Source organism: Canis lupus, chromosome 24 (assembly GCF_048164855.1).
Source record: "Canis lupus baileyi chromosome 24, mCanLup2.hap1, whole genome shotgun sequence".
NCBI lineage: Eukaryota > Metazoa > Chordata > Mammalia > Carnivora > Canidae > Canis > Canis lupus.
In genome coordinates, this window is record NC_132861.1 from 6,027,985 (window position 1) to 6,048,658 (window position 20,674).

The 20,674-nt window shown below is 36.7% G+C and overlaps 1 protein-coding gene across 12 annotated transcripts in view; it reads left to right on the forward strand.

The window, feature by feature from the left end:
* Positions 1-20,674, forward strand: part of SOHLH2 (spermatogenesis and oogenesis specific basic helix-loop-helix 2) — a 73,814-nt gene that overhangs the window by 10,427 nt on the left and 42,713 nt on the right. For 11 of the 12 annotated variants that reach the window (XR_012017057.1, XR_012017058.1, XR_012017056.1 and 8 more), the window contains 4 exons: positions 8,292-8,353; positions 8,430-8,534; positions 10,291-10,390; positions 12,063-12,173. Coding sequence is in view for 9 of the 12 variants with exons in the window: in XM_072797412.1 (XP_072653513.1) it covers positions 8,292-8,353; positions 8,430-8,534; positions 10,291-10,390; positions 12,063-12,173 (378 nt within the window). In the remaining 3 variants the exon portion in view is untranslated. The remainder of the gene's footprint in view (positions 1-8,291; positions 8,354-8,429; positions 8,535-10,290; positions 10,391-12,062; positions 12,174-20,674) is intronic. The other variant, XM_072797408.1, reaches the window with a different exon arrangement.

The following is a 20,674-nucleotide window of genomic DNA, read 5'->3' on the forward strand; positions in this document are numbered from 1 at the left end:
AGAATAGGTGTACACATTGTTTTTATTGCCAGTTTGACATACTATTATAGGAATTATCATTTTAATTAAAAAGTAATTGATGTGGCTGAGAATGTGAGAATTGGTTGTAGAAATTTATTTAGTATATAGTACTTACCTTATTCTCATAGGTACTCCTTTTTAATAACTATGTCATTTAAAATGGCACATCTTTTCAGAGTTCATTAATTGTGATGGCAGATACTAAAGCAAGTGAGCACTTTTAGTTCTATGTCATGTTAGCAATGGACTAAAATTGTCTCTTTCAAAGATGTCCTAATGTGAAAGAGCCCTGAGGCTCTCTGAAGCTGTTGAGTCCTGATCAATATCACCTTCTAGATTTTTTGTTTCATCTTGTAGCTCCATAGACATTCTGTTTCTATTTGATCCACTCCATGCTAGAGATCTGGAGTGTCTGGTGGTGGGAGAGTTAGGTGCTTTTTTGGCGTGGCTATACGACCTGAGCTGAAATCAAGAGTTGGATGCTCAAGTAACTGAGCCATGCCAGTGCCTCCCATTTTGGATGTTTTTAAACAAAGTTAGGTCAAAACAAATGTGTTCCCCTTCTACAAGAAAATTTGATAGAGAAAGCGTAAGTGCAGATAATATTGAAATATATAAAGACTTATAATAATTACAAGACAGGACTTTCAAGACTAAAGGAGAATGTTCAGAGACAATATTATTATCCCTGAATGAAAAGGAGCAAGCATATTACATTATGGGAAAAGAAAAGTTGGAATGGGAAAAAGCCAAAGTGATGAGTTTCTTTAAAAAGAGAGATGGGTAGATGGATGCAGCTCCTGGGGTTTCTAAGAACAGGTGAACATCTGCATTTCTTTTGGCTTTCCACTGAGAATGTTAACCTTAATCAAACCAGGCAAACTACCTCAAAGTGGATTTCACTTCCAAGTTATGTTGTGAACTGTCCTCCTTCTGAAGATCTGCCTATTTTATTAACATATCTTTAAAAAACAACTCCTTTACAGAGTTCCCCTGGCTGGGACCTCATCATAATAATTGCATTTATTATAGTATTCCAACATGTTTACAACAGTGTTATGAGGGTGGTAGAGCAGGGTTTTGTCATCCCTACATGACAAACAACAAAGGGTGAAGTGATTTGCCTAAGCGCCACATGACTTATTTTTACAAAACTCAGACTTGAACTCTTTTTTCTCTTCATGTTCTTTGTATGCATTCAGTGTATGCCAAACTTCCTATGAACTAATATCATTTTGGAAGAGCAAAGGACAAATTAGTGTGGCTGATCTCTCCCTTCATTCCAAGAATAGGAGCCTAGCCAGGTCCCTCTGAATGTAGTAAAGGCTTTGTATTTTCTCAGCATTGAAGCTACATGTTGAACAGGATAAGATTAAAGTTCTATTTAAGAACAACTTTTATGTCTTGTTGCAATTATTAAAGGCTAGGTTGGAGAGAACTCCCTCCCTGATGCTCACCTGTGTGAGTTCTCCCCACTGGTGGTTTCTTTGCTCAGAATAACACAGCTAAAGACTTCTCAGCAAAGAAGAGAAGGTAGATGAAGTTACTAAATATACAGAAATGCACATGGTAGTTCTAATATTTTGCTATAAAAACATTTATTTGAAAAGAAAAGGAGGATCATTTGAAAACCCCTGGATGTGTTTTTCTTGTCTCTTGTTCTGTTTATGCCCAATATCTAGGACAGGTCTTGACTAGTAAAGTACTCAGTGTCTTGCTGTGGGTATGAGTGAATACCTGTGTGGATATGTGGGAGAAATGCCATCCGGGGCAGACAGTGCATTCTTTGCACAGCTTTTGTCTTCCTCCCTAAAAAGGGGATAGTTTCTTTGGAGAGTCTTTGCCTTTCATGATGCTGGCCTCAGAGGCTTAGCATATCTCTGGAATTCCCTTTCTTGCCCTCAGAACTGTTATGAGTTTATGACATGAATTATTTAAACTCTTGTGGAGCATGTTTATATTTTTGAAACTGTGTTTTTTTTTCTTAGAGCAATGAGTCTTGTGAACTTACTGCCCCATTTGTAAGGCATTTAAACCTTTATCATTCCTAAAGCACTGTATCTTTTGAGTTTGAGCTGACATTTAATGTCTAAACCAAAATGAAATGTCTTGTTTAGCTTTTCTTTTGCTGTATTTTAGATTTTTCCCTTTCAGATCCTTGTTGTTTTGTAATATCTCAAAATCTGGATGACCTTGCAAAATATGCAACTATTTATCTTTCATTTCTCTCTCTGGGTACTTTATATATTTCATCAGTTAATGGGGAGCTTAATATAGAGTAGAAATGTCCACACTTATTTGCAATATTAGAGCCCATAATTACAAATCTATATAAGACATGGATTTCTATTGAAGAATGAAGTATATAGCCTGCTAGCTATAATGTTAGACTTATTTTAGAATAAAATGTAAACAACCTATTTAAAAAGACTGACATTCTTGAGGATTATGGCACATCTGAGGGGCACCTGGGTTGCTCAGTTGGTTGAGCATTTGCCTTTGTTTCAGGTCATGATCCTGAGGTCTTGGGATGCAACCCCGTGTTGGGCTCCCTACTCAGCTGGGAGTCTGCTTCTCCCTTTCCCTCTGCTCCTCCTCCTGCTTGTGCTCTCTCTCAAATAAGTAACATCTTAAAAAAAGAATTCTGGCACATCTCAATTATAGGTTAACATTCTTAATAGTACTCCCCCATTTGATTTCATATTATGAATACATTTTTATTGAGCCTGAGGAACTCAAAGCCTACCCATTGATAAAATATTGTAAGGTAGTTGAAGGGTTCATATGCTTGGCTTCAGAATTCCAAATTTGAACCACGCTCAAAGAGCAGATACTTGGGCAGCCCAGGTGGCTTGGCGGTTTAGCGCCTCCTTCAGCCCAGGGTATGATCCTGGAGACCCGGGATCAAGTCCCATGTCAGGTTCCCAGCATGGAGCCTGCTCCTCCCTCTGCCTGTATCTGTGCCTCTCTCTCTCTGTGTGTGTCTCTCATGAATAAATAAATAAAATCTTTTTTTAAAAAAAAAAGAGCAGATACTTGATAATTCAGATACATCCTAATACTTTATCTCCCAGAGGCAGGTATGGAAAATTAAAATATGTTTTAAATTCATCAATAATGTATGGATCCTGTCTAAAATTGTAATTTTTTTTTCCATTCCATGAAGTGTCTCTGCAGTTCTTAGAATTCTGTGATCCTTGTGAGCTCCGAGCAGTTCAGCAGTAGCAAAGGAATGCAGAATGTGGTTCCATCTGCCCTGGCTATAAATCAAGTTTGGATCTGATTTTATTTTTCCCATGTAGTTTCAATTGTCTGATCGTTAACTTATTAATTCACTAAGAAAACCTAATCTTGTGAGCTACAGGGATCCATGTAACAAGCTGTCTTTTTGTATCCCCAATTCTAAAACATCTTTGTCTTGACCATGCAGCTCAGTAAATATTATTACCCAATTGGCATGACCTAGCTCCCTGAATGCTTGATGATAAACAAAATAACAACAAAATATTGAAGTAGTTATACTAAAAACATTATTCTATAAATTGATGGTTGACTCTAAACGTGGTGACCCTGACTTACGAGGTTCACAGCAGGAACTGTTCTGAAGAATAGCATGGAAACAGAGCACACCAACCTTCGCTATTAACCAGAATAAACTCTCAGAACTCAACTATATTTCATCACAGGTGCCCTATTAGGAGCAAGTGAACTTAGTGCTTTCACATATATAGTAAAGCTCTCAATTTTCTCATTGAAAATGGTTGTTTTAATTAAGTTATTAGCAAAAACCATTATTTGTTACAAGTCCCAGATAGGCCAGCCAGGTTAGTTTGGCTGCATTTGCCTCACAGATGGCATAAAGGATAGCTGTACTCAAGAAGGCTACCACCCAAAAGGGACACTGGCTTTTGTCCCTATAAGTCCTGTGACTCTAAAGGAAATTATTTTAGGAATTTCCCCTGGCTTCATAGAGACTTATAAGACACCACTGGTCCTCTTTTTTTTTTATTTTTATTTTTTTAATTTTTTTAAAAATTTTTTATTTATGATAGAGAGAGAGAGAGAGAGAGAGAGAAGCAGAGACACAGGCAGAGGGAGAAGCAGGCTCCATGCACCGGGAGCCTGACGTGGGATTCGATCCCGGGTCTCCAGGATCGCGCCCTGGGCCAAAGGCAGGCACCAAACCACTGTGCCACCCAGGGATCCCCCACTGGTCCTCTTATTAGATGATAGATTTCAGAGGCCATGGCTTTCTCGAGGTTCTTTAGTCAGCCGAGTATACAACTCAGCTCAAGTACTTTATATGATTTTTTTAACTTTTTTCAGCTACCAGGGACCAGACCTGGGGATAGGGGCTAGATTGGGCATCTGTACGGCTGCACCTTGAGCTTATTACTGCTTCCAGTTCCAGAGAATACTAGAGACAGGCATAGAAAAAGGGACACTAGAATATCAACATCCAGGCTTATATGTAGAGTATGGTCTTAAGAACCGTCATGACATTTAAATAGTGTGTTGTATGAAACATAAGGAGAAATGAATGCCTCCCCCCAAAGAATTGCAAATTTTTAAAACCCAAGAGATTTCAACTGAGAAGGTACTCATAAGGTCTCAGAACCTGCAATTTGACTTTGGTATATGGAAGAAGTGCTATTAATTGGAGTGGATGAAAGATTTTTGCTTTATTTTAGTGTTGCTTGGTTTTAAGGGACATTCATTCATTAGGAAGAGAACTTTTTTTGGTGATCCTGGAAACTAGAAACTCTTAGCTTGTTGATCTGTACAGAATGTGAATGAACAGCTGGGCTCCAGACTGGTGTGTTGGATTCTGGGAATTCTATTGATTAGTGGAGCTCCCGTACAGCATCACAATTAGGGTTTTACTGGCAGGGGAAGTGTTTGGGTGGGTAATTGATTCTGTACAAATGACAAAAATCCAGCAATTCCAACTCTGATATAAAACTTGAAATTTGAATGTCATCATGAGGCATGTGAATACACATATCCAAATCTAACCTATTTTTGTGCCAATAACATCAGTTTGTAAAATAAAAAAATAGAATATTTTTAAAAGCAAAGACTCTGTTTTATTTAAAATTCTATAATGCTAGAGTATTTAAGCTTATAATTTATTCTTTGTGAGTCAGCAAAATATTTTTTATTCCAACAGTTTGGCTAAACCATCTTGTACGTTTCTTTCTGTGGTCCTATTTGTTCAGTCCATTTTCCCCTTCCACTTCTGTTTCCTCATCCAATTGTCATACCTCCATTATACCTCACTTAAAAGCATACATGAAATACTTACACTGTGGCAGGGGATGTTCTTGTCACCCACTATGCCATCAAAACCTCCTACCACCAATATGCTCATGTGCCTTTCTTACCTCCATGTCCAGTCTGCCAGTTAATCCTTATCAATCCATGTATGCCTGTTTTGTTGGTAGTATTTCTGCCCAAGCTTCTCATTTCCTCATTCTCTTCTTTTTTCTGTTAGCCTAAACTCCTCAGAATTCATAGAGCAGAATCAAGCCTGAAGAAACCTCAGTTGTATGCATGTCACATGTTAGCAATATTCTGCTTGTTTGAAGTAATTAGTAAATATTCCGAGTTATTTATTTCTTTAAAGAAAGTTCTTCGTCATGGCTACTTTTCTCTACCATCAGTTCTTGCTGGCCTAACTGCAATACGGTCTCCCAAATCCACCCTTTGACATCACCCCCTGTCCATCCCATCATAGACAGAGTGGTCTTTCTAAGATGCAAATACAGTCATGTTAATAGCTTAATAGCTTCCCATTGTCCATTTTAATAAAATACCAAATCTTTAATTTGGCCTAAAGGCCTCTGTACCTTCTCTGGTCTTATGTGTCTCTTCCTCAGATGCTCTGTACCACTTTGGACTTCTTTGACTTTCTCAGACTTACCTGTTCTTTCTATTATAGGGCCTTTTCCTGCAGCCAGTTCTGTTTGTCCAGAATGTACTTTACTTCTTATCTGTTTCTGCTCTCCCACCCCCCCAATTCTACCTTTTGTATGATTAACCCCTAGTCAGCCACAGAGGCATTTCTGCCTAGAAGCCCGAGGCTGCAGAGTAAGGTCGTTCCACAGGTATAGACTTTCCTGGCCCCTGCGGCTTTCCTTCACAACACTAGGCACATATTTGGCTACTTAATTAATTATCTACAGTGATTTGTTCAATGTCTGATCCCCTCAAGAAACTATTAACTCCGTGAGAGCAGAGACCTGTCCATGATATCCCCTAGAGCCTAGCACAGAGTCTGGCACACAGTGGTTCTCGATATATGTGAGTCAGGTATATAAATTACGTATACAGTTGAACCTTGAACAATGTGAGGGATATGGGCACCAATTCCCTGCACAGTTGAAAGTCCATGTATAACTTTTTTGCAGGGGATATTTTTTATTGTGATAAAATCACATAACACAAATTTTTACCATCTTGTCCATTTTTTAGTGTTCAGTTCAGTAATGTTAGGTGTATTCACATTGTTGCTGATATATGTTGTCATATATCTCCAGAACTGTTTCATCTTGCAAATCAGAAATTCTGTTCCTTTTAAACAACGCTTTTTTTTTGTCCCTCCCTGTATCCCCTGATAGCCACCATTTTACTTTCAGTTTCTATGAATTTGACTACTTTAAACACCTCATGTAAGTGGAATCATATAGTATTTACTTTTTTTTATAACTGGCTTATTTCACTTAACATAATGTCTTAAAGGTTCATCCATATTGGAGTATTTAACATATTTTCCTTTTTTAAGGCTGAATAATATATTCCATGTATGCATATAATACTGTGATGGTTAATTTTTATGTGTCAGCTTAATTGGGCCATGGGTGCTCAGACATTTGGCCAAACATTCCTCTGTAAGGACGTGTCTGAAATACTTTCACATCATGTTCATAGCAGCACTATTCACAATAGCCGAGAGGTAAAAGCAACCCAAATGTCCATAGAGAGATGAATGGATAACAAAGTGTGGCTATATTATTCTGGATTCTCAAGAAACAGAACCAATAGGATGGCTATCTATCTATCTGTCTATCTATGTATCATCTATTTGTCCATCTACCTAGAGGTAGAGAAGGAAAGAAGTTGATTTATTTTAAGGAAGTGCCTCATGCGCTATGGAACCCAAGAAGTCCCAAGATCTGTATTTGGTGAGCCAGAGACCCAGGAGAGACAATGTGTAGTCAGTCGAATCTGAAGGTCTGAGAACCAGGAAAACTGATGGTATAAATTTCATTTGAAAAGCTGGCAGTCTCAAGACCCAAGAAGAGCCCATATTTCTGTCTGAGTCTGAAGGCTGGAAAAGGCCAAGGTCCTAGCTAAGTAGGTCAGGCTGGAGGAGTTCCTTCTTACTCAGACTTTTTGGTCTATTTAGGTCTTCAATTAATTAGATGGAACCCACCCACTTTAGGAATGGCAATCTATTTTACTCAGTATATCTCAATTAAAATGTAGTTCTCATCCATGTATAACTTTTCTTTAACAATTAAAATGGTGGCATTAATACAGAAGTTTAGTAAAAGTAGCATCTCAAATTTAGCTATGTTTAAAAAGACCACTTTTATTCTTGCTTAAAAAAGAGCCTAAATCTTATCCAGATTCCAGACCTAAGCACTAGTTTACAAGAAATATAAGAAAAAAAGAAATATTTAAAGAATGCTGTGGAGATGAAATCATTAAAATGCAGAATGTGAAAAATTCTGTAAGATAAATGACCCTTTTATTTATTTATTTATATATATATATATATATATAAATATATATATATAAAAATTTATATAAATATATATATTTATATAAATATTTATATAAATATTTATATAAATAAATATATATATATATATAAAGAGTAAGATAAAAAGAACTAAAAACAGAGGAAAGGGAAAATTGAATCTTGATTTGTATAAACTAACAGTTTAAAAAAATCGTAAGATGAGGCAGCTGGCTGGCTGAGAGGAACATGCAACTCTTAATCTTGGGGTTGTGAGTTCAAACCCCATGTTGGAAAAAAAAAACAAAAACAAAAAAACAACAACAAAGAAACAAACCCCATATTGGGTGTAGAGCTTACTTAAAGAAATAAAAACTTTAAAAAATAAATAAAAAGTAAAAAGGGATCCCCAATTTCTAAAGAAATAAAGAAAACCACTCTAGTTTAGTTCTTAGTAAGGTAAAATATCGAATCTCAATTTTTTAAATGATGATTTTGCTTCATTTTAACACTTTTTTCCTCTCAGATTTGGCAAGAAGAAAAATACACATTTGCTGTTTGTTTTTATAACCCCTGAAAATTTTAGAGGTATGTGCCTGCTGGACATATTGTTTTTTCTCCAAATAGAAATCATAAGGTCAATATTTAAAACAAAAATTCTTAGGTTGTGTTTCAGGGCATGGAGCTGACATTACTTTAAGTGAACCACTGACAATAGAGAAAATGAGTATTGTGGTAAAATACTGGAAAACCTATTTCTCAAATACCGGTGAGTGAAAACGAGATTTCCAAAGGTTTGAAAAGTTCTAATTAAATTCTACAAAAACTATATTTATACATTTTTAAGTTGGTTTTCCATTGATGCCTTTTATTTGCTAAAGGTTAACTGGATGCTGTGTACTGTAAAGAACATGTAATTACTATTAATTATAGTGTAAAGGGGAAAAAATGAAAATAAACATGTTCTCTACCTGTAACAAAAAAAATTTACAACTTCCAAAATTTAAAATGTGTTGCCCAAGGACAAATGCAGTGTTGTGGCAGGCACAGGGTGTTTCTTTTTAGTGCCCCAGGTGCTGCCATCATTTCTTATTCTTCAAAATGGAATTAATCGGGATTCCTGGATGGCTTTGGCCCAGGGCGTGATCCTGGAGTCCCGGGATCGAGTCTTGCATCGGGCTCCCAGCAGGAGCCTGCTTCTCCCTCTGCCTGTGTCTCTGCCTCTCTCCCTCTCTGTGTCTATCATGAATAAATTTTTTAAAAATGGAATTAACCATGTCGTGTCATTGTATGAGTGTCTAAAAGGCAGGACCACTAATTTTGAATTATTTTATACTTTCTGCTTTGCAAAACATTTGCTCATAACTTAGTTTACTTAAGCTAATAGGATGGTTGTCCCTCTCTTTTAGATTTTTAGACACAGATAATTAGTGTCAATGCTTCCGTTAGATCTCACATTTCTAAACTCTTCACCTACATTGTATTATGTGTATCACCAGCATCTAAACACTTAAGCTGATTAAATTAACTTTAATTTGACTTATAAAAGGACAGACTCCAATTTCTTTTTTTTCTTTTTTTCTTTTTTCTTTTTTAATTTCTTTTTTCTTTTTTCTTTTATTAAATTTTCTTTTATTAATTTTCCAATTTCTGAAATTAAATTCTACTGGAGTCATTGTTGGTCAATGAGTATGGTTTTTCTAGGCCTGAGATACTGATGGAAACTTTTTAAAATTAAGATAATGTTTTTCTTAAAAGAGGCCTGAAAAACACTTTAAGGATTATCTTCTATAAACTCACACTCCAGATGATATAGGACACCCCTCCTTCTTTCGTGTGTGTGTGTGTATTTGTGTGTTTTTAACATTCAGGGAAGATTAGTGAGTCTGTTCTGTAACATTCCAATGACTCTCAACCACTACAGCTTCAGAGTTCTTTCTGGAAATGGCTAACGGGTGACCCAGATCCTCTTTGCAACCTCTCATTTGGCTCTTGGTGGAAATAGAGCAGCTGCTTATCACCACCTGTTTAACACCCTCCCTATTGGTCATAACCACGTCTGCTTCTGGTCATTTCATCTTTGCTTTGAGGATAAGCAGCTGCAAAAAAAAAAAAAAGACAAAGAAAAGAGAAAAAAGCATCAGATGTCATATTTTGACAATACAGCTGCTTACTGCAGACCCATACATATTTTCTATCCTTGACATTTACCTATAAATAAGTTAATAAGTAAACTCATTTGAATGTGTTTTAAGCACACCTGCCACTAAGTTTAGAATCTAGTTGAAAGAGGATGTCCTGGAGTGAGCAATGTATATTTTCATTTTGTGTCCTAACTTGGGTGGTTTCATGTTTTACGAACTGAAATCTATAAATTGCTTTCTATTTTAAAAATATTGCTTTGTAAAATCTTTTGAGTAAAAAATGGCAACTGCTTTTTGATTAGGGCTTGTGTGTATGATTAACATTAACCCCCCTCCCCAGTGATTTTAGAATTAAAATAGTCCCTACTTTAAAACTTTCAGTTAAGAATGAATATTCTATGAAGCCCGAAGAACCTGGATTGCCCCTGCAGAAGTCCTGCAGTGAACAATTGGGATATTTTTCTACTGATCTATTTGCTTGGTTAGTTTTTGTTTTTGTTTTTGTTTTTACTTTTTCATAATAATAACTTTTACTATATAATTTCTGAAGAACTTATTGATTGTGGAACACTAGTTCAAGTGCTAGGGGTGATGCAAAAGGAAGAAGAGTCTGTGTTATAAAAGAGGAATGTGACTTTTTCTGTGTTTCAGTCCTGATCTGGGATGGAGGGTAGTGAATACTTGCAGAAGTATTCACTTCAATCTAAGGAAATACTTCATAACAATCGTAGTTGACCACAGGGACCAGGGTGAATTGCAAGGTAGTATGTTCCCAACACTGGATGTATTATAGTCTGGGTTATCATTAATCAAAGTTTAATAATAGCAATGGTATTCACACTTTTTGGAAACAGTAGAATCTTCTTCAAACAAAAATTTTACTTATAACCCCAGTATTTAAACAGATAAGAGTGGCCCAAGATGTTATCTACCTATTACTAAGCTTCTCACTGACGTCTTTTTTGAATTCATAAATCTATCCCCCCAATTACTGAAAACAACCCTTAAAAAAGGTCTCTTTGTCTCTGTCCCCATCTCTCCCTTCCTGAGATATTATAACTGGTATTCAAACCTCCATTGGATAAGCAGTTGTCTGGGGTCATACTTTTCTAATGCTGATGTTATCTGCTTATAAAAATTCAGTTTTTGTGAAAATTTTTTGTTCACTGTAAGCTGATTTCCAAGGAGATTTTAAATGGAGCATAGGGCTACAAAGAATGAATGTAGCTACCAAGGACATTGGTGATGATGATGAGAATTTTGAATAAGTCACTTCCGGAATTTGTAGAATGTGACCATCAAGTATTTGTAGAAATGTGACCATATACTATTTTGAAGGAAAAGACTTGGCAACCAATAAATGTGGTCAAACCAAAAATGTGCTCACTTAAGTAGTACAGAGATATTAATAGGTCTCTTAATCTTATTTAACATTTTAACCTGAAAGAAATTTATTGTATTAAACCTCATCTGAAATATAAGTTTGGGAAGGATTTTGGAAGGCTTTGTGATTTTCTTACATTACTTGCAACTTCTTTTTGAACCTTTCTTGTCTTGAATCTTTATTTTTCCTCAGAATCCTACCACTACAAATAGAAATACATTTTCAAATCAAGTTGTAGACCTTGGAATAAAATGTGTTAGGTTATAAGTTTCTTAGGGAAATATTAAAAAAAAAAAACATTCATTAAAATGCTTGGAGAAGCTTTAGATAAATGGTAGACCAGAAGATATCTAAATGGAAGGAACCTGACCTTTGCTGATCAAGTTGGAATAGTGTACTATGGCCCTTTAATCCTTTGTGTTTTTTTCTTGTAACACACTTTCAATACAGTCGTATAATTTGGAGTAGTCGTAATCAGTGAGGTCAGAATATTTTAATCCTGCTTGTGTCTGTTACTCTTTGTATATTTTAGAATTTTGATTAGTCATTGGATTTATGATGATCTTGATAATAAATTCTTTAGAGTCTTTGAAATAAAACATTCTGCACCAAATAAGTAAGGTAGTGAAGTGCTTTGATACTTACTGCACCTTTGCATGAAGCAAGGGACTTTGAGAAGTACCTTTGATTAGTATATTGGTGCTTATTGTTTAATATTGCCTGACAATTTTCCTCTTAAATCTGTGACATGATTTTCTCTTGTTTCTAGCTCTGAAGCTCTAAGAAATGACATTGGGCTTGAATTAAAGGCTCCAGTGCCAAATTCTGAGAAAAGCAAAAAGATTTCTCTTCTTCATTCAAGCAAGGAAAAGCTGAGAAGGTGAATTATGATACAGTCTGTCTTTAGTATTATCCCTTTTACTTTCATGAATTTCATAATTTTTTGTAGTACTGTTAAAAGTCTCCATGAAACTGGTAAATCTGGCAACTAAATGCATGCCACTCATTCATTCACTTATTTTTTCATTTAGCAAATAGCTGTATCTGATATGTGCCAAAATATGATTGGAGAACTAAGATTTAAAAAAATTCTTGCCTTCAAGACCTTAGTCTAGTGCTCAAATAGACTTTTAAATAGGCTATTACATAGAAAATTATGTTTTCATAAATGTCATGATAGAGAAGAGCACATAGTAAGCACACTGGGAAAGTCACCTAAGACAGAATGAGGGAGGTGGAAGGCTTTGTTGAGGACATGATAGCTAAATTGAGCTTTAAATGAAAAATGACTATTAATTTGTTTTAAAAGTCAGGGGAGGATGTTTCATGTAGCAGGAATGGCAGATACAGAGGCTGACAGTATAAGAAAGTTCAGTGAATTTATGATACTGAAGGTGTATCCATGTACTTGGCTATAATGGCACAAGTGGGAAGAGGCAGGAGACGAGAAGTAGTAGGTAAGGGTGTTGCACGTCATGTTAAGGAATTTGAATTTGAATCTGAAACTGTTGGGGAAGCTCTGAAGGATTTTTGCAAAGGAGTGTTAATGATAAGATTTGTACCTAGAGTGAACACCCTAGCAGGATGTTAGTGAATTGAATCCAGAAGCCTGTGGAATCTGTCAGAAGAAGTGATGAATCCTTAATGATGGTTTTAGAAACAGGAAAAGGTAGAATAAACCAATTCCAGATATACTAAGTGGGTAGATTCAATGTAAGCTTGGATGCAGGAGGAGTCAAGTGTAACTTGCAAGTAGATGTTGCATCTACCAGCTGACTGGGAAGTCCGGTAGAATGGCAGTCTGGCAGTGCGAGGTGATTTTTGCATTTGTTGGGTGTGAACACTCCAGGTTTACATGGAGCTGCTCAGTCAGGAGTTGGCCTTTAGGTTCTAGAGAAAGATTTAGGCTACAAATACGGACTTAGAGTTTCAGGATACAGCATCTACTTAAAGCAGTGGATGTAGGGATGGATATGATGACTTTGTAGAGCATGTAGAGAAGAGATAAGTGGAAAAAAGAGGACCTTGGGAAAAGCCTATTTAAGGTACAGGCAGCAGAGAAGAAATTGGAGAAAAGAGAGATCCAGAAGCCAAGAGGGAGTGGAATTGAGAAGACCAGAGAGAAGAATTTCCTAAAGGAATGACTGTTCAAGAATATCACGTGACAGAGCAAGTAAGGGGAGAACTAATAATTAACAATTTATCTTAGGCAAAACCTAAACATCATTGGTCTTGGCAAAAACATTTTCATTAGCATGTAGGGAAGAAGCACCATTGTGGAAAGATGGAAAATGAAAGGTGGGAGCACAAATGAAAGTAAAGAGAAAATGAGGGTGTGTGTTATGTAAAAGGAGATATATAGAGTAAAATGAGAAATTTTGAAAAGATTGAGCCAGGCTTAAAAAAAAAAAAAAAAGATTGAGCCAGGCTTGAATAGGTTTATTTATATTCCAAAAGAAGTAGCTGGAAAAGATGTATTTATGGTATAAAAAATGAAACAAAAATTTATTCACTTGAAAACATGACTTTATGGATTAGCAATTTGAGTAGGGCTAACTGGGCAATTCTTTGTTGTTGTTGTTAAAGATTTTATTTATTCATGAGAGAGAGAGAGAGAGGCGGAGACACAGGCAGAGGGAGAAGCAGACTCCCCGCAGGGAACCCACTATGGGACTTGATCCTGGGACTCCAGGATTACGCCCTGAGCTGAAGGCAGATGGTCAACCACTGAGCCACCCAGAAAAGTGGGCAATTCTTTTGCCTACATGACATCAGCTGGGGTCGCTTGGTAGTATTCAGCTAGTACATGGTCTAGTCAGGACAGTCCAAGACATTATGTCTGGAGCCTCTGCAGAGATGGCTGGAAGTCTAAGCTCAGCTGAGGCTATCAATTGAAGCTTCTTCAGCATGGTAGTCTCAGGGTTGTCAGGCTTCTTACATGGTAGCCCAGGATTCCTAGAATGTTCCAAGAGACAGGGAGAGAAAGCCGCCACTGTCTTAAGGCCTGGGACAAGAAACTGGCTCAGTGCTATTTCTCCCATGTTCTACGGGTCACAGCAGTCACAGAACTATCCCGATCTGAAGGAAGGGTACATAGAACTCCACCTCTCAGTGGGTGGAATGTCAAATAATATGGAGAGGGAAGTTGATAATGGACTTGGCATCCCTAAGTAGATAGAAGCTTATGGAATCTAGAATCAGGTGGGAGGATACCTCTTCTACTGAGAATGGAGAGAAAGAGCTAAAGCCAAATGTGGATAAAGATGAATCTTTTCATGGGGGCCAGAAAGGAGGGAGAAGTTGAGTAATTTCTGCCAAATGACCTCCATTATCCACTAAAAACTAACCAGAGGGTAAATGGGTTTGAATTGGTGAGATGGGCTGGTGGATGGGCTAGTTTGACCCAAAAGACCTTCACTCACAGGTTTGCTGCTTTGGCTGAATGAAGGTAGTGTCTGCTGGCTGGTGCTAGCTAGCCCATAGATTTCACTGATCTGCACTGAATGAGAAAAATACAGTGCAATGAGTATTTTTATTTTTATTTTATTTTATTTTATTATTTTATTTTTTATTATTTTATTAAATTTTTATTTATTTATGATAGTGACCCAGAGAGAGAGAGAGAGGCAGAGACATAGGCAGAGGGAGAAGCAGGCTCCATGCAGCGAGCCTGACATGGGACTCGACCCCGGGTCTCCAGGATTGCGCCCTGGGCCAAAGGCAGGCGCCAAACCACTGCGCCACCCAGGGATCCCATCAATGAGTATTTTTAAAGCAGTATATTATACAATTTATATTCTAAGATTGTATTTTCCATATTTTATTTGGTGTTAAAATTATGATATTTCTAAACGGTTGCAATGAGAGGATATTGGGAGATGCTACCTCTCTTTCATTATTTTTCTTGTTGAGATCTAACATTAGAAGCCTTTTATTGGTCCTCCAAACTTCTGTGTTGAGTTTTTAAAATTTTAATGGTTGATGAAAACTAAAATCTGAGAATCCCTCAAAAAGATGCTTTGGAAGCTGTGTACCCCCATAGCATATTTAAAGAACTAGAAGTCTTAGTTTCCCAAAAAGGAAAGCTATAACCAGGCACCCCATCTTTCCCTTTAGTGATTTTCTTGAGACATAACAGAAAGTAAAGAATCTGTCCCTATTTTTTTTTTCCTTTTCCTCCTCTTAACCCTTCTGAGTATACCTGTGAATCTTGAAATGGATGCTTCTACTCTGTTTCCCTTCCTCCTTCTCCCCCCAATCAGCTGCTTTACATATGCTTTTTTTTTCATTTTTTTAAATATTCTATTTATTTATTCATGAGAGACACACAGAGAGAAAGAGAGAGAAGCAGAGACACAGGCAGAGGGAGAAGCAGGCTCCCTGCAGGGAGCCTGACATGGGACTCAATCCCGGGTCTCCAAGATCACACCCTGGGCTGAAGGCGGCGCTAAACCACTGAGCCACCAGGCCTGCCCTCCATTTGGTTTTTTAGCAGCATGAAGTAACATGATGTTGACTAATGTTAAGGAGATAATGGTTCCGGCTAATGGTTTTGAATATTTTCATTTGAGAATTTCTTTTTAAAATGAATCTAATAACTGTGTTTTCTTTATCAGAACAGATTAAAAATTGGCTACCTAATTCTAATATTCTTGGGGAAATCCCATTTGTCATACATGTTTTAAATACATTACATATGTTTTTATCTTGTTGAGGTATACTTTTCAGACTGATGCCATCATTTTGTTTGTGTGTCCATGGATCTAAAATGATGGTGATTTAATAATTTTTGGGATGTCTACTCACTTGAAAAGACATGAATATGAGATAGTCTTTCACAAATGAAGGCTTAGAAATTCAAGGAAAGTAGAACCCCAGGAAGTTCTCAGAGGGTCCCAAGTCCTATCTGGCCAAAAGGCCTTCCTCTGTGAGACATATTTGTACAGAGGAGAGACCCAAGGACTTAATTTGGGCCGAGATCTTTGGCCTCGGATCCCTTACAGCTTCTCAGAATCACTCTTAACTGGGGGAGAATGAAACCAGGTTGGTTCTTTTCCTGACTTATTTGGATTGGATCATAACCAAGCTGGCAGCTGGCAGCTGGCTGCTGGCTACTATGTTAGATGATAAAGACAAAACATGCCCTTTGACCTGTTGTTGTCTATTGCTGTTCCTTACACAAAAGAAAAAGAAAAAGAAAAAGACACTATTAGGGGCACCTGAGTCGCTCAGTTGGTTAAGCATCTGCCTTGGCTCAGGTCATGATCCCAGGGTCCTGGGATCAGCCCCACGTCTGGGCTCCCTGCTCAGTGAGGAGCCTGCTTCTTCCTCCCTCTGGTGTTCCCCCTGCTTGTGTTCTCTCTCTCTCTTTCTGTGTCAAATAAATAAAATCTTTAAAAGAAAAGAAAAAAGAAAAAGACAAGACTCTGTGGTGTTTCTGGAGCCTGTTAATCCTACTTTGTTGAGCCAACAATGACCTCCTTCAAAGTTTCACTAAACATTTCCTCCTTATTTTTGTCTTCTGTCTTCTTTTAGTTAAAAAAAAAAAAATCATGGTATAATTAACATACAAGGAAATGCAATGAAGTTTCATACAATGATATCTTCAGTATATGTCTTTAAAATCTTTTTCATTAAGTTTTTTTTTTTTTTTTTTGTCTACCTTTCTACTGGGTTTTTCTGGGGTTTTTTTCTTACTAATTTTTAGAAATTCATTGTATGTTCTGCTACTAGGCTTTTGCCAAATATCTATATTGCAAATATCTTCTCTCAGACCATGTGTGTTGATATATACCTATTTTTAGTTAATACATAAGACTTGAAAGAAATTCTGCTTGGAGAGGTCACTTTGAGTTGTGTCTCGCTCAAAGGACGAAACTTTACATAATCTATTTGCTCCACTATCACTTCAGGATACAGGTCTCCTATTTTCCTGCCTATCCTAACCTCAAGTTCCTAACCTTGATGTTAGAGCCAGAAAAATTTGAGAAGCAATGAATAAGGCTAGATCCATAATGTTTGCTAATACATTTCATAACCTTAGGAATATTAGAGAATTTAGGATAAAGAGTTCTACTTGATTGATGTCAGAAGATTAAATTGGTGTTTCTAAGAAGTCAGTTGCATGTATTTAAGTGTATGGTTTGATGCATTTTAAAGAGATGGTTTGTTACCCACTGCTCCTAAGAGGATGAGGTATTAGTCCTATTCAAGGGCTACATAAGGAAGCACCAGGGTTGGTCATGAGGGAGACAAATGCATACACCCATCTAAACCGGAACATTTCCGTTATATTAGAATGTTCCCCTGTGTATTAAGCATGTCTTTTTATTCTGATGGCTTATCATCGGGAAACTTCCTGACCATGGGGAGACTGCCCATCCCAGGGGTAGCCAATTTCTAGAGATAGTAAATGACTTGCCAGTGAGCATGCCTTGCATATGTGCAAACTGACCAACCCAGAGACTATCCGACACCCACCCCCTCTATCTGGCTCTTATGCTCCAGGCCAATATTCCCCTGCCCTTATCACCTCAAAATGATGTGCTACCATGCAACTTGGGACACCCCTACATCCCAGAGCCTGCTGAAATTATTCAAACTAGCCAGTCCAAAGCCTGCTTGTGCCTACATTGCCTGTTCCTTCTCTCAGAAACCACAGTAAAGGCTCTTGCCCTCATTTTCTTCTGACTCCTCCTGCCTCCTAACTGCCTCTGGTGCTTTACCATGTGGCCCTATGGGGTGTGAAGTGGCCCCCTCCTTTTGGGAACTGTCAGTAACCATCATTTAAAGGCAACCATCTCCTGATCTGTTGGCCTCACCGTACCTGAATGATCATAACACATGCAATTTAAATTTCCTCATGCTCTTTACTGGTCTATCCTTTCCCATCCTCTAGAGGCAGATACTATTCTGATTCCTATCACTATAGATTTGTTTTGCTTGTTCTAGAACTTTATGTAAATTGAACCATCAATATGTACACTTAGGTCTGGCTTCTTTCACCCAGCAAACATTTTAAATTCATTAACATTGTGTGTCTTAGTGGTTTGTTCCTTTTTACTGTTGAGGAATATTCCATTGTATAAACATACCATACTTCAGTTACTAATTCTCTGGGTTTTATCTATCAAGAATAAAGCTACTATGGGGGAGCCTGGCTGGCTCAGTCAGTAGAGCATGTGACTCTTGATCTCAGGGCTGTGAGTTCAAGCCCCATTTTGGGGTTAGAGCTTACTTTAAAAAAAAGAAGAAGAAGAAAGCTACTGCGAACATTCTTTTATATATATTTTGTGAACTTAGATTTCCATTTCTCTCAGAAAGAGTTGTGTACTGCAAGGTTGGTGTATGTTTCTCTTTTTAGGAGACCTCCAACCAGAAATCTAAAATAGCAGCACCATTTTGCACTCCCACTAGCAATATATGAGAGTATTAGTTGCTCCATATCCTCATCAACATTTGATATTTTTAGTCTTTTCCGTTTTAGTTGTTCTTGCAGTTGCGCAGTGTGATCTGTGATTCTAAATTTGCATTTTCCTGGTGATTGATGAGGTTGAGCAGCTTTTCGTATGCTTTTGGCCATTTGTATCTCTTTTTTTATGAAGTCTGTTCAAACCTTTTGTCCATTAAAAAACTTTTGTTCACTTATGTTTTTGTTATTGAGTTGTAGGAGCTCTTTAATATTCTGGATTCAAATCCTTGGTCAGATTTATGTCTTGAAATATTTTCTTTTAGCTCAGTGTTCATTTTTGTGAACTGTTACCTCTTTTGTTGAGCAGAAGCTTTAAAAATTTTTGACAAAGTCCAATTTATCAATATTTTACAATATGTATTATACTTTCCTGTATTAGTAATCATTGCCTACTACTAAGTTGCAATACGTGTTGTCTATAAGATGTTTTATAGTTTTAGCTTCTATGATTATTTATCTTAATTTCTATGGGATGAAGTATTGATATTGTTTAATTTCAAACATTTCAGATTTTCAAGATTTTTGGAGAAAACATTCCATTCTTTAGTGAATTGCTTTGGTACTTTCATAAAAATCAATTACCAGAGGGAAGCCTGGGTGGCTTAGTGGTTGAGCATCTGCCTTCAGCTTGGGTCATGATCTTGCAGTATCAGGGTTGAGTCCCACATTGGGCTCCTTGCATGGAGCCTGCTTCTCCCTCTGCCTCTGTCTCTGCTTCTCTCTCTGTGTCTCTCTGATTTTTTTTAAAGATTTTATTTACTTATCCATGAGAGTCACCATATAATTATATATATAATTAATATATATAATATAAAAATATTCATAAGGTCACCATATAATTATGAGTGTATTTCTAGATTACCTGCTCTACTGATCTACTTCTCTATCTTCTTCACTTCAGTATTACATTGTAGCTTTACTATTCTCAGAATCAGATAAAGTTCTCCAGCTTGTTCTTCATTTTCAAGTTGCTTTGGATATTAAAAGGTCCTTTGAATTTTCATGTGAATATTAAAATAAGCTTGTCAATTTCTTCCTTTAAAAAATCCTGCTAAGATATTGATTAGGATTGTGTTGAATAAGTAGATCAGTTTGAGGAAAAATTGGTGTTTTCCATTTCGGTCAGTATTGATTCTGGCCATCCATCTCCATTTTTTAAAAGTCTTTATTTCAACAGTTTTGTAGTTTATTAAGTTTCTGAATGTTTTAGCAGGTTTTAAAATTTTTTGTTGTAAGCAATTTTTTATTCATATATCCACAATTTTCATATTTTCAATAGCTTTATCTATTCATCACTTCTAGTCATTTTTTGTGGATTTCTCACATACACAATTATGTTATCTGTGAATAAAGACATTTTTTTCCCCAATCTTTGTGGCTTTTATTTCTGTTTCTTGCCTAATGCCCTGACTAGGTTCACCAGCTTTTTGAATTAGAAGTGATGCAAGTAGCATCCTTGCCTTGTTTATGATCTTGCAGGGAAAGTGTTAAGTCTTTTCATTACTGATGTTGTAGGCTCTTTTTATACATGCCTTTTATCAGCTTAAGAAAGTTTTCTTCTATTCCTACTTCAAGTGTCATCATGAATGGATGTAAAATTTTGTCAGTGTGTTTTCATTATTTATTAAGATGATTATACAGTGTTCTCTTTTCTGTTAATGTACTGGTTATACTGATTATTTTAAAATGCTCTACTCTGTCTTGATGTATTCTCTTATTTGTTGCTAGATTTGGTTTGCTAATATTTCATTAACAATTTTTGTATCATGTTCATGAGGGTTATTGGTCTCTAATTTTCTTATGTCTTTATTGGATTTTGGTATCAAGGAGATGCTGACCTCATAAAATGAAATAGAAAGTCTTTCTTCCTCTTCTGTTTTCTGAAAGAGTTATGTAAGATTGATATGTTT